Below are 26412 nucleotides of genomic sequence, written 5' to 3' on the forward strand. Positions count from 1 at the left end.
ACAGCTGCAGTCTACCTCTTTCAAGGCGTCTGTGGATTCTCTTGGCTTTCCTTGTAAGTTCTCATGGTAGTTCTTGGAGCAAAAGTTCACATTGAGGTTCTCCATAAGCTGTTCTTTCGGTCCGTGTGGGAGCTGCAAGTTAGTCCTGCCTTCTCTCTGCCACTTCCCTGGCTCTAGTCATACTTCTGAATTAGCATTTGGTATCGATAGGATTTTGATGCTCATTTTACATGGGATAATGTGGATGTACAATGATAAGCATATTATAATGGTGTGCCACAGTTATTATATAGAGTAGATTTTGAATCTATTTGAACATTTCCTCCATTATAGTAACCAGTTTGGATACATTTGCTTGGTGATTATCCAAAGCGTTAACTTGACATACCACAAAGGAGCTTTCTCCCCCCTTAAATTCAACTGAAATCTAAACTGATTAAATCATTAATTAATAATTAAGACTGGACAAGAATGTAGTCACTTTTTCATGTTTCATTAAAGATATAGAAGACCTCTGAAATTTTTTCTCCAACCTTTGGTTAAAATTTATCTGACAGCCAGATGTCACCATCTCATGATAACCCCAAGCAGGCTTAACCCCAGGAAGCGAATCTATTTTTTGGGGGGGGTGTGCATAATGAGAATAAGTACCTAGGCCATAGCCTAGTGATACTCTATAGATCTACTAACGGGAGAGTAACATCCAAGAGGCTTATGTATTTCATGTGAATTTTACAAAAAAACAAAAGATTTCTTCTTTGGTTTGTTTTTTTGAGACGGAGTTACACTGTTATTGCCCTGCCTGGAGTCCAGTGGCATGATTTTGGATCACTGCAACCTCCTCCTCAAGCAATTCTCCTGCCTAAGCCTCCCGAGTATCTGGGAGTACAGACATATGCCACCATGCCTGGCTAATTTTTGGAATTTTAATAGAGACAGAGTTTGCCACATTCCTCAGGCTTGTCATGAACAAAAAATTCTATTAAGGTTTTGCAGCATTTCTAGAACTCAGGATTAATGGAATTTCTGATATCTCACTTACTTAGAGGCATAAATACCAGGAAGAAACATAATTGCACATGAAGAGATTTTGCTTGTTTAATTTTGTTTCATTAAATGGAAGTTTTGATTCAGTAGGTTAAAAGGTATTCCAAATTATTTATGTACTATGTATGTTGCCCATCTTATTAAGCACATAAGCAAAATACTCACTTTATAATGTAAGAAATTATACCTTCTTATTTTTAGAAAGATTATTTTCTTAATGCATGGCTTGTGCATTAAAATGCATTTCCAATGTTAAAGAGAATCATAATTTTTAAAATGAATTTAAACTACACTTTAGGTATGTGACTTTTTGTTAAGCTGAAGGTAAGTCCAAGGTCAGGTGTGGTGGTTCACACCTGTAATTCTAGTACTTTGGAAGGTAGAGGCCAGAACATCATTTGACCTCAGTAGTTCAATACCACCCTGGGAAACATGACAAAACACCATCTCGACAAACAAAAATTAGGGTGGCATACACCTGTAGTCCCAGCTTCTTGAGGTTGGAGGATCACTCGAATCCAGGAGGCAAAGGTTGCAATTAGCCGTGCACCTGCTGCTGCACTCCAGACTGGGTAACAGTCTGTCTCTTAAAAAAAAGAGTATGAGACCAAGTTGTGGTAATATCTCACAGGGCATGTATTGATTAAAGTTTATCCCAACTATGGATTATTCTCAATAAAACTTACAAAACAACTACTTGGCGGGGGAGGGGGGGACGTGGATCTTAAAGAAAATTGCTTCAAAAAAAACTCAAAAAAAAAAAAAAAAAAGAAAATTGCCACTCACGTCTTATACCTGCAAATATTTACAAAGTTACAACTGAAAGAGGTCTTCTATACTTTAAACCAGATGATATTACCCTAAGTAAGTCACTGTAAAAATAGATTTATTTTACGTAAGTTTTAAATTAATTTCTTGTGGTGAAATGGACAGAATATAGTGAAAATAAGTGCCACTGAGGACTGAATAGTTGTTATTGAAAGGAAAAATAACATTTCTAATGAACTTTAATACAAGTACTAATTATAAGCAACGTAGGCCTATATAATCAGAGGGAAGTTGAGTGCCAAATGATGACCTGCATCGTTTGCTTAAGGTAGTTTCTTTGGAAGAAAATACATGAGTAAAGGGAATCATTATTGAGATTGAATTTTTACTATGGTCATAAACTTTCTGTTTGTTGGTCCCTGAAGTACTAATTTGAATTTGAATAATAAATTTTCATATCATTTCAATATAATGCATTTTTTTTTACTTTCCTCATTGCTTTAAAACCTATTTACTACAGATATGAAATGGTGCATAAGTTGGATGATAGAACAAAGAGCAGTGTAGAATTAAAAAATTGAAACCAGTATTTGTAAGTTATATTGGGAACTTGGCAATATCTCCTGTACTAGGTGAGGGGTGAATGGGTCCATTTATCTGCCAGTGTGAAAATGGTTAAGGTTTGCCTGTGGGACCTGTCCAGTTAGGGGGCTAATAAAGACTACAGAGCAAATTGGAGCTGCCAGTAATTTAATCGCACTTTCTCTAATCTCTCTCTAGGAGACATCTTATTGATCATTGATCATACAACTTCCACAGGAGCATTTAGTGTATATACCATTTTGATGCTTATTTCACACATAATACAGCGAATATATAGTGGTGATGGGGTTCTAATGATGTATCACAATTATCACATAAGAGAAGCCCTTAAGTCTATCTCAGTCTATCTTTTTGGCCACATTTGCTTGTAGATTAGTACAGAATATTAACAAGATACGTCATGAAGTAGTTGCTTTGCTTTTTTTCCTTAGATTTAAACTGAAGACTAAAAGATGAGCTTTTACACTCAAGAATTGTATTACATCTTAAAAGTTATTTCCAGAACTATGGTTCTGTGAAATTTTATGTGAAGTGCAAATTTATTTGTTCTTCATTAAATGTTTAGATATTACTCAACGAAAGGAAATAAGCTAACTACCATAAAGAGAAAAAAAATATTTTCTGAATTAATCTGACCAATTTTAAACATAATATTAGAAATCCATATGAAGGATGACATTAAGAATCTATAAATATCTTACCTAGATGTCAAAATGTGCTGGCCTGGATAGGTATGACATGATTTATTGTCATGATTAGTTCTACCAGAATATTTACAAAAGAAGTGAACGGCTACTATAAGCTGCATGAAATATTATCAGAGTCTCCCTTATACTTGTTGATTGATTGGTTGGCTTATTCATTCATTTGTGAGGCCAAGCAATACATGTATGTTATCACTGGTTGATGTTAAAGAGCTTTAGTCTCATACACTCTCCAAATAAAAATTGTTCTATGCACTAAGCAGGAAATTAAAAATTAATTTTCTGACAGAAAAGTTTCAGAACCAGGCTGAAGGTCAGACTATTTGTATAAAACACTTTTTTATTCGGTAGTAACTCTTATTCACATCCACTGTGTTTATAGTACAGTTGTAGGAGAAAGAAACAACCAGTGCTTAAAATTTACGAACTGTCTTATCAAAATAGGCTGAAGCTTCTCAAGAGAGAAAGAAAAAATTCTTCCTGAGAAACCTTTAAACAAGTAATAGCTATTTTCTATGAAGGCCTATCATTTAAACATCAAGCATATATTATTTTCACATATGATTTCAGTTAATCCTCACAAGAAAATTAGTATGTAAGTGGTTCTCCATTTTACTCACAGAGACAGCTCAGAGAGACTAAATCTCTTAAGGTCAGAGAGCTAAGTGATACAACTGTGATTAATAGGTTTGCTAGGTTTCAAACCTGTATTTATTATCTTACTATGGCTCCATATAATTTTCACACATATGCTGGGTCTATTTCAGAAATAATTTTTTTCTAGAATTTATATTTGCATTCTAAATAAACAGGGCTAAGAATGTATCATTTATTGTACACAGGGAGAAAGAATGGAGAGTTTTTAAGTGTCCTCAACTAGGTTAATATCTCCTGGTATCTGAAATTGGGAAATTGGTCCTTGGTAAGCAGTCCATTTCTCATCCTATTTCCTGCTTTTTCAAGTATCTTTTAAAGTTTGTGCTCTTATAGTCGAAACACTCTTGACTTTTTTTTTTCCCAATCTATACATTGTCATCTTCAAAATTTACAGAGATTATCTTTTCCTACCAAGTAAGTACCTGTACTCCTTTCATCTACAAAGAGAATAATTATATTCCTTCATTTGCTATACTAGGTGCTACAGTTTAGTCAATCCTGTATCTCATACCTAAGAATATTTTATTTTCAAAAGAGAGCTTACTACTCAAGTCTAACAGGGTGTACGAGGGCATTCATGGTAACTGGAACGCTGATGTGTGGGAGGGAGGAAATTGCTGTTTGTTTCCCATCTACAACATGAAGCTTTTTTTCTTCCTTTTTCTTTCTCACTTTCCAGTCTAGTAGCCAATACCAGAGAGCAGTAATCTGCGAAATGCTATCTCACCTCCGAAGGAACCCGAAAACAGATCTAAATTTTTCTTTCTCTGTTTTTCTCTAATCTATCATATGAAGTCATGAAACTCCATACTCTCCAGATGATCTCTGGTGCATATGTCTCTATTTAACTGTAATTCATCTTTCAAGACTGATAAAATACCATGTCCTCCATGAAGCCTTTATGCCTTGGAATTTTATGCTCTGATCTCTAAAGCTCTGACATCCAGCATTATAATCAATTGCCTGTCCTTCCCTCCTTCCCTCCCTCCTTTCCTTCCTCTCTTCTTTCCTTCCTTCCCTCTACTCCTTTCCTTCCTTTTTTCTTTTTTTATTTTCTTCTTTCCCCAAAGTAAACTACTAGATGTAGTCTCTCTTTTTTAATATATATCCCTTGTTCCTTTTCTGTAGTCTTTCAAATGGGAGTATTTTTGAATGAATGGATAAAGATTGTATTAGTTCGTGCTTGTGTTGCTGTAAAAAACATACCTGAAGCTGGGTCATTTATAAAGAAAAGTGGTTTAATTGGCTTGCGGTTCTGCAGGGTGTACAGGAAGTGTAGTGCCAGCATCTGCTTCTGACCTCAAAGAACTTACAGTCATGGCAGAAGGTGAAGTGGAGCCAGAATGTCACATGGTGAGAGTGGAAGCCAGAGTGAGAGGGGGAGGTCCCAGGCTTTTAAACATTTTGATCTTGCATGAACTAACTGAGTGAGAACTCAATTCTCACCAAGCGGGTGGGGCCAAACATTCGTGAGGGATCCACCCCCATAATCCAGTCCCCTCCCACCAGGCCTCACCTCCAGCATTGGGAATTACCTTTTAATATAAGATTCAGAAGGGAAAAACATTCAAACACTATCATGCACCGTTTAAAATTTTATCCTTTAAAAAAATGAGCTAATAAATATTACTCAGTAGACCTAAATCGTATTTTAATGTCTTGCACTAACTATCTTCTTAATGTTGGACAAAATCTCCATTATACATCCCTTGGTTTCTTCATTTATAAAAGGAAGCTAGTAATAGTACCTACCTCATGCAGCTGTTATGAGTGTTTAATGAAGTAATATTTATAAAGCACTTAGAACTCCATCTAGTATATTGCAAGTGCTCAATAAATGCTAGCTTTTTGTACCTCTTATTAGGTAGCTTTGTTAAATAACTCACATATGTATTTAAGTCTTTCCTTTCTGCCTCACTCATACGCCAGTACTCAAAGATTTATATTAAGGGGTAGATTAGACTTTGAAGAAAGTATTTCAAATGTCTTATCTGGCCATAAATCTTCTAGCTTCAATTTATTCAGGTTAATTTTTGATAGCTACATCCAAGAATTTTTTAAAAATATTTAAAACCCCAATTCCATGGGTTTTATTAGTCCTCTTTTAGGACCTATGTGACCTAGGCAAATGATTACTTGATTTTGTACTTTCTAAATATTCCTGAGAATGTCAAATTAATTATTTATAAAAGAAAAAAATCGAAATATTCACATATACATTCATAAAATAGGGTTTCTTTTACTTTCTGAGGGCTTATGAAACTTTATTATAAAAATTATTCGAAAAGTAATTTACTGAGAATATTCTCATCTCCTTTTAATTGTTTGATTAACCGTTTTATGGACCCATGTCACTTCTTAACTCTAAATAATTAGCATTAAATGATTCTATATTTAATCTTGATAATAGTCTTGAATAGTTTCTCTTTCTCACATTTCCACTTTCCTTACTTCTGAGTTTTTATTTCCATGTCTGGGCAGAAATCCAAAGGTGGTTAGGCAGATCTATTTAGTTCTACTTGAGTCAAAATTCAATTGCAACTTCATGGATAAAACTCTTTAGAACAAAGCATTGCCCAAAATCTAGCCCTTAGGATGTTGATTTCCCTAGAGAGCTAGATAGCTTAGGAAACTCGGAAGCAAATAACAAGAGTCTGAAGATGCACGCCTAGAATTATGCCTGCCATTTTTCTAATATATAAACACAATTGAAAACTGTATGAATTAAAATATATTTTAACTCTAAAAGTATTAAACCACTGATATTAGTTATGTTAGAAAGCCCAGTGTGAAGTGGCTAAAAAAGAGGAGATTGTTCTGGCAAAAAGACTACATGATTTCAGAATACAAAACAAAACAAAACCTATTTTCCTCCAGACTGATAGTTCTAAGGTGATCAAATTTCTAAAATGAGATGCGCTCTGCCATATTCATAGGGATGTGTAACAAAGTAATCTGAGCTTTTCTGATAGTTGCTGCAGGAAACTTTGAAGTTGAATAATACATTCCAAATTTGAGTCCTCCAAATTTCAGACATAGAAGTTGATTTTCTTACAGTAACCAAAAATGGACAATTTCTTAAAGACATGTTAATTTTAGATAATAAAGTGGCCAGAAAGCTATTACATTTTAAAGGATGCTATCCTTTCTGTGTGACAAGACTTCTGTCATTTTCTAACGAGTTCAACCCTCACCCTCAGCATCTATCCTCTGGGAAAGGGATTCCAGGAAAGGGATTTTATATGAAGGTTTTTTTTTTTTTTTTTTTTTTTTCCTACTCAATTCAAAGAAAGTACGATGGTTTTATCATACAGCGTGGCTTTATGCTTTGGGAAGCCCAATGATGTATAGATTTCCCACCATTCCGTAGCATCTGGTTTTTGTGTCTCAGAATAAGATTTATCTTATAATTGTACCTTTTCCTGTTGAAATTTCTTTTTTTTTTCAATGAACATATAATGATTATTAGAATATTCGATGTACAATGTTCAACTCCTTGTTTTGATCACACAGTTACAAGTGATGCAATCTCTCTTTTTATGTTTTTTTTACTATGAGTCACATTTCTTGGCATGTTCCTTGCTCTGTAGTCTCATTTTCCATGCTGCTATAAATATCTTCTGCCACGTGTGTTCATGCCTATCCACAGGAGATTAGAAGATTTCACACCTTAGCAAATGTTCTGCATCCCCCTTCTCAAAACTTATGCCTATGTGAGGTTTGGGTTGTATTGCAATTCCACTTACACGCTGTTCTAGAAAGTATGATGAATTTTGTAGTATGTTCATCACTACACCTATCCTATATTTCTATCCAGCTTTTCATCTTCTCCTCATGCTTAAGTGGAAGAAGCATTCCTGTTACTTTCGATGGGAAATTCGTACATCTGTGCCCTGGAATCCAAGCCTTTTCACCTTCTCATGAGTTTTATCATTTTTGATAGTCCCCTTTTTCAAAAGCATCATTTCTTTCAGCAAAGACGATGCTGCTTATTTCCCATATAAAATAAAATAATTTGTTGGACCAACTTTTCCAACAACATAAAATATTTTTTTTCTTTCTGTTTTCATTCAGGAAAAGATATCAATCAATTGTCTTGACTCATGGTCTTTGTATCTTCACATTCACTATACTCTTTTTTTTTTTTGAGATGGAGTTTCACTCTTGTTACCCAGGCTGGAGTGCAATGGCACAATCTCGGCTCACTGCAACCTCTTCCTCCTGGGTTCAGGCAATTCTCCTGCCTCAGCCTCCCGAGTAGCTGGGATTACAGGCTCGTGCCACCATGCCCAGCTAATTTTCTGTATTTTTAGTAGAGACGGGGTTTCACCATGTTGACCAGGATGGTCCTGATCTGTTGACCTTGTGATCCACCCGCCTTGGCCTCCCAAAGTGCTGGGATTACATCACTATACTCTTGAAGCCACTGTAATATATCTCCAATCCTTTGGTATTTTTCTGATGATATTCTTGACAAGTTAACTATCAATAATACTGCCTATCTTACCAAATCCAATTAACCCTCACTAACCTCAATCGATCTCTTAACAGAACTCACTAGAGTTGTTAGCTCCTTCCTTCCTGGTAAGCCATTTCTTGGCTGCCTGCCACTCACTCTGCCAGTTTTCCCTCTCTCTTTCGCTGTCACCATCTCTGAACAGAAAATCTAGAGTCGATAGGTTGTGCAGAGTCAGTAGGCCTACTCTAGAGTCAATAGGTTGTATACTTTAGTGTTCAATCTTTTATTTGTTTTCTCTTACAATTCTGTTCCAGATAAGATTATACCATTCCCATTACCTTACATTTATGCTCATATATTGTCTTCAAGTTATATTTCCTGTTTAGAAAGGGCAATTGAACTCCATACCCATATTTGACTTCGGCTTTTTATTCCACATGTGTATCTAATGGGCATCTAAGGCATAATCATTAATTTTTCCTAAACTATCTTTCCCTAATTGTTTGTAACCACCTCATTGAAAGGGTCTATCAATCAACTGGCAGGTTAAACACACACCTACAAATGGAGTCAATTGCGACTTAGTTACTTTACTAATGCCGCTTCAAGGAAAAGTCTATGAATTGTATTTCATATATAACAGCATGTTACACACTTCTTTCCTTTATCTTCTATCTTTCCGTCTTTGTCCAAGGCAACAAAGAATTTTTTTAATAAATGTTTTTCAACTTTCTACAATCTATGATAAAAAGTAACCACTGTCATTTTTCAGAACATAAATAAATCTAAGTAAATCAGCTCTTTTTTTTCCTTGAATTTGAAATTCTTCCCATTGCTTTCACAAAAGAGTAAAAATCTCTTTATCTTGTCCTGACATGGACATTCATGTCATTCAGCCAACATAGCCACATTGACATAGATTTGTTTCTAACCAATTTGAACTTTTTCTTTAATCTGGATCTTTTTACCTTGGTTTTCTCTGTATCATATGTTCTTCTCTAGCACTTTTCACATAATTAGTCAGTCCATTTCATCTTCCAGGTTTAGATAAAATATTACTTAAGCTTAGATTTGAAAAGAGAAAAAAGCGTCAGAGGCTTTGGGAAAGAATACAATATTTCTCTCCTTAAATAGTTGTATAAGTAGTCTGATGCTTTTCTAGAACATATATAATTGTTTAATAATATTTATTCACAGACATGTTAATCAGCTATTGCTAAATAACACATAACTTCAAAACTCAAAGGTCTTAAAAAAAAAGCTATGTCTAACTATACTGTGTCAGTGGATTAGCTGAGGGCTAGCTGAATTAGGCTAGTTTTTGATACCAGCTCTGTTTAATCTCGGATACACTCAATCATGCATCTGCACATTTACTAGGTTGATCTACCCTAGTTTGAGAACCTTAGTTTGGACGACTTTCCCCATGTGCTTCCCTTCCTCGTGCTAGGACAAGTTAATTAATCTAAGCACACTATTCTTGTGGCAGTGGCATAGCATACCAGGAATCATACAAAGTCTCATGAAACCTACGCCCAGAAAGAAGACAGACATCATCACTTCAGCTCATTTGATCACAAAATAAGCTGAAATCTAACCCAATATGAGAGAAGCCTGCAAAATTAGATGAATTGAACAGGGAAAAAATGTGTTTCCTCTCCTATCTTTATTTTTTTATCTCATTCTTGGACTAAACAAGGGCTTAGTTGAACTGTGATAGAGGTACAATGTTAATAAATATAAGTGTTTTGTTTTTATTTTATATTTATCTTTAAACCTTAGCTACAATGAAATTTCAGGACAAATTAATCTCTGACTTCTCCAAGGATTCACATTTTTTCGGATAATAGCAATGAGAATTTTTATTATTGGTTTAATTTTTTTTATTAAATGTATTACAGGCTTCCAAGAGGTGAGTTCTTTTGTTCTTTCCTTCATTAATCATTGTGTTTCCATTATCTAGTTTTCACAAAGTTTGGTAAGATCTTATAAAATTACTTTTGGGCTTCGTAATTGAACTTAGAATTAAAGGCTGACAGATAAGAATAATTGATATAAAGTCTACAAAAACGTAAAGTCATGTGAATCAAATACAGAATTGAAAAATATATTTGGATATTTCAATGTATTTGCATATATTTTTTCCCTTGGTTCAGTTGTATTTTCTTCAATATAGCATCAAGTAAAAAAAAAATCTTTTTTTCTCTAGATATTTCATTAACTACAATGCTGAAGACGACCGATTTTTCAACATTGATGCCAATACTGGAACCATTAAGACTACCAAGGTTCTTGACAGAGAAGAAACTCCATGGTACAATATCACAGTCACTGCTTCAGAAAATGGTAACTGTTTCATATTTCACAGTAAAAGATGTCCCTTTACAAGAAGACATACTGAAATTTCCTTAAGAGCAGGGCTCTCACAATCTTTAATTTTGATATCAGGACCTAGGAGAGTAAATAGAGATATTAGATATAATTTATCATCATCTGATAGAGTGAGTAAGTCTTATTTCTTCCTCCTTACTGTAATTCTGGCATGGTGACGGAAAATTGGTATCACAGAACACTTATGCTTCATTCTTGAGGTAAGGGCATTTGGTTCTCTTTCTAATAGTGAGAAGTACTTTTTCATTTGTTTTTGCTCTACTTAAGCTATCAATTCATTGGAAGAAGAGTACCTCATTTGTGTGGTAGTTTAGGAAAAAAGAAATAAATAAAAATATTGAATTGCATACTGATTATTTTATCAATATAAAACCTCTCCTCAAGTTTCAAAAACACTTATAGAACTTACAGTAAAAGAATAATTCTTGGAATTGCAACAGCCAGGTCTAGGCTGTTTTCAGGTAAAGTATATGATCTAAAGCTGAGGGTGACTCTTGTTCTACCTCCACCCAGAATATTGCATTGTTATAAGCACCTAAGCTCTGGAAACAACAAACAGACATACTTATCAGTAATACTTCGGGTGTCATAAAGGTAGATATGACTGTGTTAAATGAAATTAGAATATAACTCTAAGAAAATGAATCCATCGTCATGACAATAAAGTTTTTTTTAACACATTCGTAGTAGACCAAATGTACCAATTATCCTCACTTTGAAACTGTATGCAGAGATTATACATACATTTAGGAAATGTTTTGATGTATTCATAAGAAAACTCTGAATATATTAGAGATTAAGTATACTTCCCTTTTTGGCAGTGTACAGTGGCTTGCACCTGTAATCCCAGCATTTTGGGAGGCCGAGGCGGATCTCACGAGGTCAGGAGTTGTAGACTAGGCTGGCCAACATGGTGAAAACCTGTCTCTACTAAAAAAACAACAATTAGCCAGGTGGGTGGCGGTGGGTGCCTGTAATCCCAGTTACTCAGGAGGCTGAGGCAGGAGAATAGTTTGAACCCAGGAATCGGAGGTTGCAGTGAGCGGAGATCATGCCACTGCACTCCAGCCTGGGCAACAGAGCAAGACTCTGTCTCAAAAAAACAAACAAACAAAAATACTTCACATTTGAAAATAGTGCCATGTAAAATAAAATCGTGTTTTGTTTTTTCTTCCAGAGGGTCTAAAACATTAAAAATTTTAACAGATTCATTGATATATAGTTCACGTAGCATAAAATGCACCCCTTTAAAGTGTATAACTTAATGGTTTCTATTCACAGAGTTGTACATCCATTACCACAACCAATTTCAGAGCACTTGTATTACTCCAAAAAGAAATTCTGCATTGCTTAGTCATAATACGACACATTCTCTCACCTTAATTCAGGAAGCCATTAATCTACTTTCTATCTCTCTAAATTTGCCTGCTATTGATATATTATATAAAGGCACCATATAATATGTAGTCCTTTGTGAAAGGTTTATGTCATTTAGCATCATGTCTTAAATGTTGATCCATATTATAGTATGTGTCATCGGTATTTCATTTTTTCATTATCAAAAGCTGTTCTAATGTATGGATATACCACATATCTATCCATTCTTTATTTGACAAGCTTTCATCTGGTTTCCATTATTTTCCTGATATAATACTATTTATAGGTGGTTGTAAAAGTCATCTTGAAAATGTTTTCATTTCTCTTGCATATATGCCTTGAAGTGAAATTGCCGGTAACTCAGATGGTAACTCTATGTGTAACCACTTGATGAACTGCCAGATTGTTTTCCAAAGTGGATGCACTGTTTTACATTCCTGACAGCAATACGGTTTCCGGTTTCTTCATATTTCCACCAACATTTATTGCTATCTGTCTTTTTCTAGCCATTCTAGTGGGTGCGAGGTGGTATCACACTGTAGTTTATGCATGCTTCTATTGCCCTTAGTTATGTCGCAATTATCAGGCTACTCCAGTCTTCTTGGGTTTTGGTGTCTGCAAAATTAGCTCAAGTGGCTTCCATTTGGATTAGTTTTTCAACATAACATCTCTGTAAAAATAAGCTTTCACTAATTACTTTTAAAGAGGTGTTATAAAGAATCCATGATTTAATTTATTTGTAATCATTTCTGTTTATTTTTATCTTCAAAATAGCCAAACTAGGTTAGCAATTGTGAATCCTTAGTAGCAGAAGAACAAATGGTGATTAAATAATAATGGCTCATTAAAAATCAGTTAAGAAATAAAGGAATGAATGGAATTATATAGCCAAAAAAAAATTTAATACTGATATGGTTTTGTTCTGTCCTCACCCATATCTCATCTTGAATTTTAGTTTGTATAATTCCCACATGTCACTGGAGGGACCCAATGGGATGAAATTGAATGATGGGAGTGGGTCTTTCCCATGCTGCTTTCATGACAGTGAGTAAGTCTGAGGTGATCTGATGGATTTATAAAGGGGATTTCTCCTGCACACACACTCTCTCTCGCCTGCCGCTATGTAATATGTGATTTTCCTTCTCCTTTGCCTACTTTCATGATTGTGAGGCCTTCCCAGACATGTGAAACTATGAGTCCATTAAACCACCCTCTTTATAAATTACCCAGTCTCAGGTATGTCTTTATCAACAGTGTGAGAATAGACTAATACAGTAAATTGATACCAGTTGAGTGGGATACTGCTGTAAAGGTACTTGAAAATGTGGAAGTGACTTTGGAATCGGGTAATATGCAGAGGCTGAAACAGTTTGGATGGCTCAGAAGAAGATAAGAAAATATGGGAAAGTTTGTAACTTCCTAGAGACTTGGGAGGCTCAGAAGACAGGAAGATGTTGGAATGTTTGGAACTTCCCAGACACGTGTTGAATGGCTTGGACCAAAATGATATAAACAATAAAGTCCAGGTGGATGGGATCTCAGATGGAGATGAGGACCCTTTTGGGAACTGTAGCAAACTTGACTCTTGTTGTGCTTTAGCAGAGACTGGCAGTTTTTGCCCCTGCCTGGAGGTCTGTGGAACTTTGAACTTGAGAGTTGATTTGGAGTATCTGGTGAAAGAAATCTCTATGCCACGAAGAGTTCAAGAGGAAGCAGAGCATAAAAGTTTGGAAAATTTACAGTCTGATAATAAGATAGAAAAGAAAAACCCATTTACTGGGGAGAAATTCAAGCCTGCTGAAGAAATTTGCATAAGTAACAAGTAGCCAAATGTTGAACACTTAGACAATGGGAGGAAATGTCTCCAGGGCATGTCAGAGACCCTCACAGCTGACTCTCCCATCACAGACCCAGAGGCCAAGGAGGGAAATATTGTTGCACTGCTGTCTGCAGTCTAGGTACTTGGTGCCCTGCATTCCAATGGCACCAGCTGTGGCTAAAAGGGGCCAAGGTATGCTCAGGCAGTGGCTTCAGAGGGTGCCAGCCCTAAGCCTTGGCAACTTACACATGGGGTTGAGCTTGCAGGTACATAGTAGTCAAGAACTGAGGTTTGGGAATCTCCTCCTAGATTTCAGAGAATGTGTGGAAACCCATGGACATCCAGGCAGAAGTTTGCTTCACGGGTAGGTCCTCATGGACAACCTGTGCTAGAGCAGTACAGAAGGGAAATGTGAGGGGCAAGCCCCCACACAGAATTTCCACTGGGGCACTTCGTAGCGGAGCTGTGGGAAGAGAGTCGATGTCCTCCAGATCCCAGAATGCTAGATCCACTGACAGGTTGCACTGTGCATCTGAAAAAGCTCTAAACACCCAAGGCTAGCCATGAAAGCAGCTAGCAGGGGTTTGTACCCTGTAGAGCCACAGGGGTGGACCTGCAGAAGGCCGTGGGAGCCCACCTCTTGCATAAGCATAACCCAGATATGAGACATGGAGTCAAAGGAGATCATTTGGAACTTTAAGGTTTGACTGCCTCACTGGATTTCAGACTTGCATGGAGCCTGTAGCCCCTTCGTTTCAGCCAATTTCTCCCATTTGAAATGCCTATGTTTACTTAATGCCTGTATCCGCATTGTGTTTAGGAAATAACTAATTTGCTTTCGATTTTCCAGGCTTATAGGCAGAAGGGACTTGCCTTGTCTCAGGTGAGACTTTGAACTGTAGACTTTTGAGTTAATGCTGAAATGAGTTAAGACTTCAGCAGACTGTTGGGAAGGCGTGATTAGTTTTGAAATATTATAACATGAGTTGTGGGAGGGGCCAAGGGTGGCATGATATGGTTTGGCTCTGTCCCCACCCAAATCTCATCTTGAATTAAGCTCTCATGATTCCCACATGTTGTGGGTGGGGGCTGGTAGGAGGTAACTCAATCATGGAGTGCATCTTTTTCCATGCTGTTTTGGTGATAGTCAATAAGTCTCATAAGATCTGATAATTTCATAAAGAGGAGGTCTACACAGGCTTTCTCTGGCCTGCTGCCATGTGAGATGTGACTTTGCTTCTCCTTTGCCTTCTGCCATGACTGTGAGGCCCCCCCAGCCTCAGTTAGGTCTTTATTAGCAGTGTGAGAACAGACTAATAGGGCATTAAGCCCATTCTTCAGAAAAGAGGATCAACTCCAGAAGCAGTTCAATCAGAAGCCATGCTTTACATTAGTTTTTACTCATTACCTCACTCCAAATAATATTTACATTAAATAGAAAGTAATTTATGAATATATGTGAGTTCATGCATTCATGAAAATTATGTTATTTGCAATCATCACCAAAATAAATGCCTGTTTTTACTGAGTAACATCCTAATTATATACTTACTTAGTTAAATATAGGTATATTTTTATTATTGGCTAATACTTCATATGGGGATTGAATTCATCTATATCTATAAAGTAAACCAGCACCATAAATTGTAACTTTCTGAATTTTTAGGTGGTAATAAAACAACCTTGGAGAACACCTCAATGAGCATTACTAAAACATAATTTAATTCTAATCATAAACTGGTGTATAGAAAGAATGAGCACTAGTAAAGATTTTATAGCCATGTTGGGAGACTATTTAGAAATGAAATGCGTGCACTGATTGTTTGGCTTAATTGCCTGTTAATGTCATCAGGAACACTTCCACGTACAATTGTTTGTCAAACTTAACCTCAACATCAGCCATGTTACTCTAAGTTTCTCTGATATATTCTGTTTTAGAAGGGTAGCTGATAATTTTTCAAATTGTATTTTTAAAAATCTATCTTCTTGGCCAGGCGCAGTGGCTCAAGCCTGTAATCCCAGCACTTTGGGAGGTCGAGGTGGGTGGATCACGAGGTCAAGAGATGGAGACCATCCTGGCCAACATGTTGAAACCCCATCTCTACTAAATATACAAAAATTAGCTGGGTGTGGTGGCGTGTGCCTCTATTCCCAGCTGCTTGGGAGACTGAGGCAGGAGAATTGCTTGAATCCGGGATGCAGAGGTTGCAGTGAGCCGAGATTGTGCCACTGTACTCCAGCCTGGTACCTGGCACCTGGCGATAGAGTGAGACTCTGTCTCAAAAAAAATCTTCTTAATGTACAGTTTCTGAAGAGCCACTTATTTTGTGAAATGATATTTAGTAGTGAATGTTTGTAAGTAGTGTTTTAGCCTAACTGGGAGTTTATACCAGCCAGAGAAAGGTGCCTCCTCTCGGCAGGTGAGGCATTGCAGCAGAATTTAGGAATGAATGAGGGTAAGGGGAAACCAGTGCTCCTTCTTCGTTATGAGTAGGCCATGTTTCAGGGTCGTATAAGGTACCAACATAAATATTCTGGTTACTAAATCTGTGCTTATTCTAATGTGGCTCTCTAGGGAAGCTGGTGTTTGTTGAGCTCAATCATTGGTCAGGTTATTTTAGCTCCCTAAGATTTATTTTTGAAATTCATATTATGACATAAATTGGCTTTTACAGTTATAAAGATGGCATTATGAGTATGATCAATTCAAGATGTCGTCTATTATTAGTGACCTAGAAGGTGTTTTATTCTCATCATATATCACAATTTTGGGGGAAAAGTACTTTCTAAATAAAGACCTATAAAGTATTTCTGCTGTGAGTAATACAGTCTTCCCACTATGCAATGTATAATACAGCTATTTGGTAATTTGATTATTTTCTGTTGTTCTGTAACAGATAATAATATGGTTTCTGTAGGTCAGAAGCCAAGGTTGGCTCAACTGGGTTCTCTACCAAAGGTCTCAGAAGGCTGGGATCATGTGGCAACTGGGATGGGCTCTTCTCCAATGGCTATGAGATTCTTGCTGGATAATAAACTTTTCTTCAAACTTATATGATGTCACTCAACTTTCCCTTTATGCATCCCAGGTATAACACATATTATGCATATTTTCATCCTAACTCTTTGTTAGGACTTACAATAAATATGGCATTACTCACTGCCTAATAACTAAAACCAATCAGTACTTTTTACCTTTTATCTTTCCCTCATTTGTTTGTGACATTTGACCATATTCATCATTCTTTTACCTCTTAAATTTTTCTATATTTTAGCTACCATTTCAGTATTTTGGTATTGTGGAATTTATCATCTCTATTCTAAAGTATCTTTCAATTAACTCATGCAGAACATATTAATAAATGATACTTACTAGGCAGTGATGTACTGTAGACACTATGGATATTGAGAAGGTTATTTTGCCTTTGAGGCATTTGAATGTAATTCATAAGACAATGTAAGCAGATAATTGCATCATGGAAAATTACTGCAGCAACAGGAATTTTTACGGATGAGGGATTTTTTTGGGACTACAAAACTGGTAGTTTAATCACTCTAAGAGGATCAGCGAAGATTTCATAGAGGGAATAATGCATGGATTCAGACATGAGGTGAAAGATGAGTAAAGGTTGCCTGCATTTATTCTCTTCTGATTCCAAATGTGCCTGAATTCATGTATTAGGATTCTCCAAAGAAGCAGAGCAATAGGGAGTGTGTGTGTGTGTGTGTGTGTGTGTGTGTGTGTGTGTGTGTAGTGTGTGTGTGTAGTGTTTGCATGCTCTCAAAGTGTGTTCATTGGGCACTTAATGAAAGTCCTCAGACCTCAGCCCAGATCTAGTGAATTGGACACTCTGTGGTTGAGGCCCAACAACCCCGGTTTTCTCAGGCCTCCCATGTGTTTCTCATTCATGCTAAGGAACTATTTACGGACCATTGCCCTGTGTGAATCTAATGTAAAGTTAAGGTTAAGGTTAAGAAACATTGTTTCTAACCACAATTTTATTTAAATCACAGCTCCATTTAGTTGTAATCCTATGACAAACACATGCACAGAGATACACACACGTTTCCTGATTGTCTAAGAAATAAACTACACATGTATGGATTTTCTTCACAAAACTCAGCCCCCCCTCAAACAAAACAAAACAAAACAAACAAACAAAAGCTCAGCCCTCTCTGTTTTTACCTTAACCCTCTGAAAAATGTGTATTATGCTTTTAGTCATAAACCCCGGGCAGGCCAGGTTTTTTCAACAATTTCATAATCCTTTCATCTTTCAGCGACCTGTTTTCATTTCGCTCTGCTTTACAGTTATTTACTTGTAAGAACTGTTTTGAATGTCACAACTGTAAGTTTTTTTTGCAACATCTTAGACAAGAATGCGCAGTTCTTTTCTTCCACAGTTAAACATTGTAATTGTGCATTAAGTATAGCACTTACCACATTTCACTGTAGTATTTTTTCACCTCTGTAGATTTGTAACCATCTCAAGTTTAGAAACCATTTTTAACTTAGCTTTGTGCATTATAGTATTGTCAAATAATTAGTGAAAGTCTTGGTATATAGAACATAGTTAGTAAATTTTGTTAAACACATAAATATATTTTGTTTCTAATTTCTTCACCCATCGTACCTGCTCAACAACTTCATGATTCACTACACAATTTATTCTTCATTTAATGCAAATATTCTATTTTGCCTTGTTCTGTGTACTAAATGTAAAATTTTATTTGACCTGATTAAATAAATAAATGTGCGTATATCTCTGGGCATGTGTTTGTCATAGGATTAGAACTAAATGAAGCTCTGATTTAAATCAAATTGTGGTTAAAAACAATGTTTCTTAACCTTAACCGTAACTTGACATTAAATTCACATAGGGCAATGGGCCGTGAATGGTTACGTAGCATGCATAAGAAACACATGGAAGGCCTGAGAAAACCGGGGTTGCTGGGCCTCAACCACAGAGTCTGATTCTCAGCAAAAGGAAACTAATCATTCATTGCTTGTAGAACACATCTACTTCCAAAAGAGCCAGAGTTTGGGAGATAATACTTTATTAAAACTTTCAATGTGTCTGAAAGCTTCTGCTCTTATCAGAATTTACAAATGAAACAATAAAAGTTGCATATTGTATGCCTTGCTTCAGCTCACTGTTTCACTTTTTCTTCATAAAGGTTGCATGCGTAACAGTTATCCACAAACCAGTGTTTGTATCTTCTTTATTCATTGACTCATTTATTTTTTCTCAACTCTCTTGGAAACATATGCAAAGATTAGAATCCACAAATTTTGAATGTAATCCAACTGTTAATGTCAGATGATAGAAATGAAATTTAGACTTTGTGAGCGTATTCCTTGTTGCCTTTTAATTTGAAATTATTTTTTCTTAGCAGCTGTATCTAACAATATAAAAACCCATTACCTCAGAGTGAGTATTTTTAAGTCCCTGTAGCTTCTAAACATTATTTTGTTATTAACAGTGTGCTTATTTTGATGTGTATAATTTGTCTTCCACAAATGTGTTTGTGTTAGCAATTTCCCTTAGCACACAAAGAGATCCTACTTGGCACTTTTTCTCAGCACACAAATAGCACAGAAAGAAATCAGTATTGCCTTAACCAATGGTCAAAAGTAATAAAAAAAATACTTTCAGAAATGTTGTGAACACATGTATGTATCAATGCGTTAGTTACCTAGTGCCATGTAACAGATTACTGCATAATGTAGTAACAGAAAACATCGATAGACAATAATAGTGTGTTACGCACTTTCTTTGGGTCAGTAGTAAAGGAACAGCTTACATGGGTGATTCAGGTTCAGAGGCATTCAAGAGGTTGCCACCAAGATTTTGCTTAGGGTTGTAATCATTTCAAAATGTGACTGGGCCTGGGGGAAACACTTCCTACATGTCTCACATAGCTAGCAATTTGGTACTGGCAAAAAAGTCAGTTTTTCTCATCATGGACTCCTTCATAGGATTGCTGAATGTCTTTGTTGTCATGGCAGCTGGCCAACTCAGAGTGAGTTATCCAAGAATGAGTGACCTGGAGGTAACCACCTTCTTTATTACCTAACCTCAGAAATTACACATTGTTATATCTGCAATATTGTATTTAAATAGACCAACCTTATTAAATATGGAAAGCCATTATACAAGAATATGAATACCAGGATGGAATAATTGGTGTCATCTTGGAAGTGGCTACAGAATTTGTTAGAATGTTTTCATTTATATATAAAAAGCACACAAGTAAAAATAATTCAATTTGTTCTCAAGTTTAAGAGAATTATTGGCTCATGTATTTGTAATGTTCACAGGTAAATTAGGCTTTGAGTTTGCTTTAATCAAGTCTCTGTCTCCATTTCTCTCTGATTTTTTATTTTCTGATTTTTTTTAATGTCATCTTTTTCCTTCATGTTGATATATTATAGTAACAAGTAACAAATACTATGTTAACTTGTAACATGGTAATGAATTATGCCAAAGTTGGGGTTCATGCTTCCTCATTCACAACCTGGGGAGACAGATTGTCATTTTACATAGCTGTTAAAAATGTTACTGCTTTAGGTTATTTTTTGTATTAATCTCTTTCCACTGACTTAAAACATGTATTTAATATATGAAATTTTCCCATAAGGGATAAATTATTGTGACAAATATAAGGCATATGGACACTGATGCAGGACTATCAGGTCTATATTTTTGTTATTACTCACGGTTAACTCCTTTCAAACCTTTTAGATTCTACACAATAAGGAGCAATTTGTTGAGACAATCACAATAGCCACCACATTTACTTAATATGCCAATACGTTTGATGCCTTATTAATCGCAAAATCTCAGTGTATCATATTGTAAGACAATTATAACAAGTTTCTTTATTCCAAAGAACTTTCTAATTGCTCAATTTTATATAGCATTCCTAGATACTTATTTTATAGGTTTCCTCTCTTTAAATTTCCAAAACCTCTCCCAGTTTCCTTACATGTATTGTATCAGATAACAGTGCTTCTCCAAAGACTTATAAGAGCAGTTAGACAAGGGTTTCCATATTCCTCTGTCATCTTATCTACCAACCTAGCCAGTGGATATTGTATCTGTAAATATGGCTTCCTTTAGGTTCCTGAAATATACTGTCCATGCCAAGTCTATGAACACTCCTTCACGTGACCTTATGCTGCTTTTGTTCGCTGTGAGACAATGTTCTATTTTATTCTCTTTTCTGAATTCTCATATTTCACTGTCTAATGCATGATTCCCTTTCTTCAAAAACATGCTTTATTTCCTATCTGTTAATAAAATTAATTCATGCAAAGCAAACAAAACCGAAAACATCTCTGGATCTAATATTGTCCTCCAGATACAACTCTATTGTCTCATTCTTTTTACTGAAAAACTTTTTGAAATAATTTACTCTGTTCACAATTTGTACTTTCTTTTCTTCCATGCTGTTTTACATCCACTCTAACAAGACTCTTGACTTCGCTATGTCAACATGATCATTCTCATCCTCCATATCACAAAATCCAATGCCTAATTCTCATTCCTCTGCTCAACAAAGCATCAACATTTGGTACGATTAACAACTCTTTCAAGAAAAAGCCTCTTTCTTTGGCTTAAGGACATAACATCCCTTTGATTAACTCCATCCTTCATTGACTCTTCTTTCTCCATGCTGTATAGTTCCTTCACACTTCTCTGTTTATTGAATTGTGGGGCACCATTTTTTAGACTTAAATGTATCTTGGGTGATTTCATTCATTCTCAAGGATTTAATATTTTAATCTGTAGCTGTAATGTTATTTTCCCCCTGAATACTATAATAGCCACTTTAATATCCCTTCCTGGAGTTCTAAAACCTGACATGGTACAAGTAAATCTCTGTAAAATCTGATTTCTCCCTCAGTCATCTTCAGATGTCTTACCTGTCTTTGGAATGATGACTATAATCTTCCAGGTGCTTATATAAACCATACTGTCATTTGTCTCCTCTCATATTCCACATCCAATCCATTGGAAACTATTGTCAGCTATACATTTAAAAACTATTTATAGGTCAACCATTTATTATCATTGGTCTCACTTCCACCCAACTTTGAACAACCTTCACCACTTACCTGAGTATTTTAATAGCTTTCTTTGGGTCCTAACCTCAGTTTCCTTTGGGCTCTTTAGGTCCTAATTTTAGGCTTCTTTAATCTGCTATTCAGCTAGCTGTCATAATGTGCCTTTTAAATCATAAGTGATACCACATACTGCTAAGTCAAATCAAATACTACCAAATAAATGAAAATATGACACTCATAATGAAAGAACCAAGATACAAGAACACATATACAAATATCTTGTCAAAGGTTAAAAAAAGAATATCTTCGGTTTTTACCTTAGTTCTAGGTAGAGAAAATGAAAATATAAAAACATTAATCATCAGAAATTATGTCTAAGGCCCTTCTTAACTATCACTTCAGATCACCTGGGTGTCAACAACCCAGTGACAAGCATAAATAAGAAATATTTTCAACAATTTATAATATTTAGTATTTCAAGAGAAGCAATACATTGATAAAGTTGTGTTGTTATACAAAGTTCATTGAAAAGAAATTTGTTAGTATGATGCATTAGAAAAATTTTGTCAAAGGAAAATCTAAGATTTTTTTTAATGGCAGAAAAAAAGAGAGGCACTGACTACAAGTTGAATGCCTCAGAATACATCACTGTTAACAAGTCAGGTTTCATGGGGAGCGATTTACATGGTAAAATTACCATTTTTACGTGTAAAGTATAATGAATTTTGCAGAGGCATCTAGTCACTTACCACAACCATCCACGAAAGTTAAATTTGAAGTGATTTCTCTTCCCTCAACTGCAAGTCCTGGAAACTACCTACAGTTTTGCCTTTTTCAAATGTAATGAGAACGACAAGTGGATGCTGTGGGCTCCTTTGAGTCACTCTCTTCAGGTAGCTCTTATGTTAGATACTTGTTCATGCCACTGTATCCATAGGTACTTATAAATTATCACTCTCTTGTATACATACATGATCCATTCTTTTAAATTTATAAGACAGTTGATGGAATGATGTCATTTCCAGTTTTTAACTGTTCTGAATAAAACTGCCATTAGTATTTTCAATCTTTTTTTTTTTTTTTTTTTGAGATGGAGTCACCCTGTCACCCAGGCTGGAGTGCAATTGCAGCATCTCAGCTCACTGCAACCTACGCCTCCCAGGTTCAAGTGATTCTCCTGCCTCAGCCTCCCAAGTAGCTGGGATTACAGGAGGCCACCACCACACCCAGCTAATTTTTGTATTTTTTTAGTAGAGATGAGTTTTCACCGTGTTGTTCAGACTGGTCTTGAATTCCTGACCTCAGGTCATCCAGCCACGTCGGCCTCTTAAAATGCTGGGATTATAGGCATGAGTCACCATGCCCAATTCAATTTGTGTGTGTGTGTGTGTGTGTGTGTGTGTGCGCGCGCACGTGAGTGCGTGTGAGAGAGAGAGACAGAGAGAGAGTGTGTGTGAAAACATACATTTTAACTTGTCTTGGATAAATAGCTAGGTGTAGGGTTGTTAAACAGAATATCATGTTTGAATTTGTGAAAACATGCCAAACTGCTTTCCAAACTGGCAATGCAGCTTTGCATTATCATCAGCAGCTGCTTCACATCCTTCACATATGTTGCCAGGGTATTTTTCCCCCCTCATTCTAATAAGTGTGTAATGACATCTTATTGTTTTTATTTGCATTTCACCTCAGAGAAGTGATGTTGAAAATATTTTCCTATGCCATCTGTATTTTCTTCTTTGGTAGATTTTCTGTTCAGGATTTTGCAAAATTTCATAAAGTCGTTTAGATTTTTATTGTTTTAGTTTGAGGTTTTCATATATGTGGATATCTGAGTTAATCAGATGTTCATTTTTTGAATATATTCATATATTTGTGTCTTATCCATTTATTTTCTTAATAAATGATGTATTTGAATAGTTTTTCAAATAATATTTTCTTGAAAATTACTATTTATTGTCTTTTTTCTGTTTTTTATAAAAATTATTTGCCAAACAAAAGGTAACAAAAATTTTCTTTATTAGTTTTATATATTTAAACTTTGAAGTTTTATATTCAAATCTATAGTTTCTTTTAGGCCATATCTTATAGATGATGAGTGGTAATTTTCTTTAATATGAATTTACAATGGCTCCACCGTTTATCTAAATGCTATCATTTTCTCAATAATTGTTGTGGCTACTTTGTCCAGAAACATTTGAGCATTTACCTGTTTGTCAATTTCTAGACTCTCATTGGTACCACTGACAATGTGTATACTAATCCTACAGTTTTATGATTACTACAGTTTTATAATGACAGAAAATCAGATAGTGTGAGTTCTCCCACATTTTTCTTCTCTCTTTTTGAAATAGTATCGGTTATTTTAGAATACTTTATATTGCATAAAACTTTTAGAATCAGCTTATCAAATTATTCAGCAATATTGGATTTTTGATTGGTATCACATTGAATCTAAGTTTCCATTTGGGAGAATGGATACCTCAATGAACATTTCTGAACATTTTATCCAAGAATAAACACAGTATATGTTTCCAGTTATCTAGGTCTTTTAAACATTTCTCATAGCAATACACGTAGAATTCAGCATACAAATATTTCACATATTTGTTTTCATGTTTATTTCTGTTACATAAATTAGATGTTAAAATCGTCATTTTCATTCTTTTTTATTTATTATTATTATTTTTAAATTTTTTATTGCATTTTAGGTTTTGGGGTACATGAGCAGAACATGCAAGACAGTTGCGTAGGTACACACATGGCAGTGTGTTTTGCTTCCTTTCTCCCCTTCATTCACATTTGGCATTTCTCCCCAGGCTATCCCTCCCCACCTCCCCTCCCACTGTCCCTCCCCTTTTCCCCCCAATAGACCCCAGTGTTTAGTACTCCCCTCCCTGTGTCCATGTGTTCTCATTTTTCATCACCCGCCTATGAGTGAAAATATGCAGTGTTTCATTTTCTGTTCTTGTGTCAGTTTGCTGAGGATGATGTTTTCATTCTTATAGAAATATATGTAAATACTGAAATTATATATTTCAGTATATAATATGTGATACTGCTAAACTGATTTAATAATTCTAATAGTTTTTTGTACATTATATGGTATTTTCTTCATAGATAATCATTCTGGCTCTGAAAGAAGATAAAATTTTTTTATTTTACAATTTACATAACTTCTACCTTTTTTTTTTTTTGAGACGGAGTTTTGCTCTTGTTACCCAGGCTGGAGTGCAATGGCGCAATCTTGGCTCACCGCAACCTCTGCCTCCTGGGTTCAGGCAATTCTCCTGCCTCAGCCTCCCAAGTAGCTGGGATTACAGGCACGTGCCACCATGCCCAGCTAACTTTTTTGTGTTTTTAGTAGAGACGGGGGTTTCATCATGTTGACCAGGATGGTCTCGGTCTCTTGACCTCCTGATCCACCTGTCTCGGCCTCCCAAAGTCCTGGGATTACAGGCGTGAGCCACCGCGCCCGGCCAATTTCTACCTCTTTTACTACTTACTTTAACCCTAAAGATGGTGTTCAGGAGACTTTCTGAGAGCATGTATCTTTACATTTCTGTTTATTTCTGATTGATTCGGGTAAAACATTCAATATTCACTGATAAGGGTGATCATAGTTATAGGTTTTTAGTGAATAGACTTGTGCAGATTGAGAAAGTCCCTTCGATTTGTAATTTGCTAAGTGTTCTTTATTTCTTGTTAAAAATGTCGTATTTGTTCACTTTTATTTTGTGTGTGTGGAATGTGTGCAGTGAGTTATATTCACTGATTTTTTAATGTTAAGCAACCAGCCTTCTCTTCCTAGGATATCCCTCACCTGGTCATAATGAATGTAGTAGCAAAGCTCAAGAAAGTCCTGGGGTTATTTATGCTCTTGTAGCTCTCTTCTCCCAGAGAGTGTTCCTCACATTGTCTGTTTTCCACCTTACATATTCTATTCCGTTTTAGTCCTTTGCGATGGCAGGCCAGTTTTAATCAGTTGCACTTTCCTGACCAAAGTGGATTTCTTTTTCAGTTTTATTTCCAAATCAGTCAAACTTCTTATTATGTAACTTATTTAAATATTAAACAAAATAATGGGATATATGCACATAATGGATTCAGAATTTGTGTATTGTACTTTAAGCTGAAAGTTTCCTAAGACTTGTTAAAAGTGATTTGTTAACATTATGTTGCAGTTAAGGAGAACAATTTGGTAATTATAAAATCTCCAGTCATTTTATCAGGTCAGAAGTGTTGCTACACTTAATGTCTTGAAAGAATCTTCAAGTTCTTCCTTCACTTAGAATCAATCAATGTTGGGCTTCATAAATAACTCAGTGTGTGTTATATTTACGAGAATGGTGGCGTTAACCCCAAGCAGCAACAGATCTGTTCTCAGAGTTACGGCCATACTCCTACCTTGAGAGACTGCAGTTTGGTAAATAATTATGCATTTCAATATTTTCATACAACCATTAAAACATATATGGATCATTATTTTTATTAATTCTTTTACATAGTAGCTGTTT

General features: G+C 35.6%; 1 protein-coding gene across 10 annotated transcripts in view; it reads left to right on the plus strand.

Moving 5' to 3' along the window:
- The window catches only part of CDH18 (cadherin 18), a 1140329-nt gene that overhangs the window by 1056723 nt on the left and 57194 nt on the right, over window positions 1-26412 (plus strand). For all 10 annotated transcript variants that reach the window (XM_078365644.1, XM_078365646.1, XM_078365648.1 and 7 more), the window contains one exon: window positions 10448-10584. In XM_078365644.1, coding sequence (XP_078221770.1) covers window positions 10448-10584 — 137 coding nt within the window. The remainder of the gene's footprint in view (window positions 1-10447; window positions 10585-26412) is intronic.

This window comes from Callithrix jacchus, chromosome 2 (genome assembly GCF_049354715.1).
Source record: "Callithrix jacchus isolate 240 chromosome 2, calJac240_pri, whole genome shotgun sequence".
NCBI classification, from domain to species: domain Eukaryota; kingdom Metazoa; phylum Chordata; class Mammalia; order Primates; family Cebidae; genus Callithrix; species Callithrix jacchus.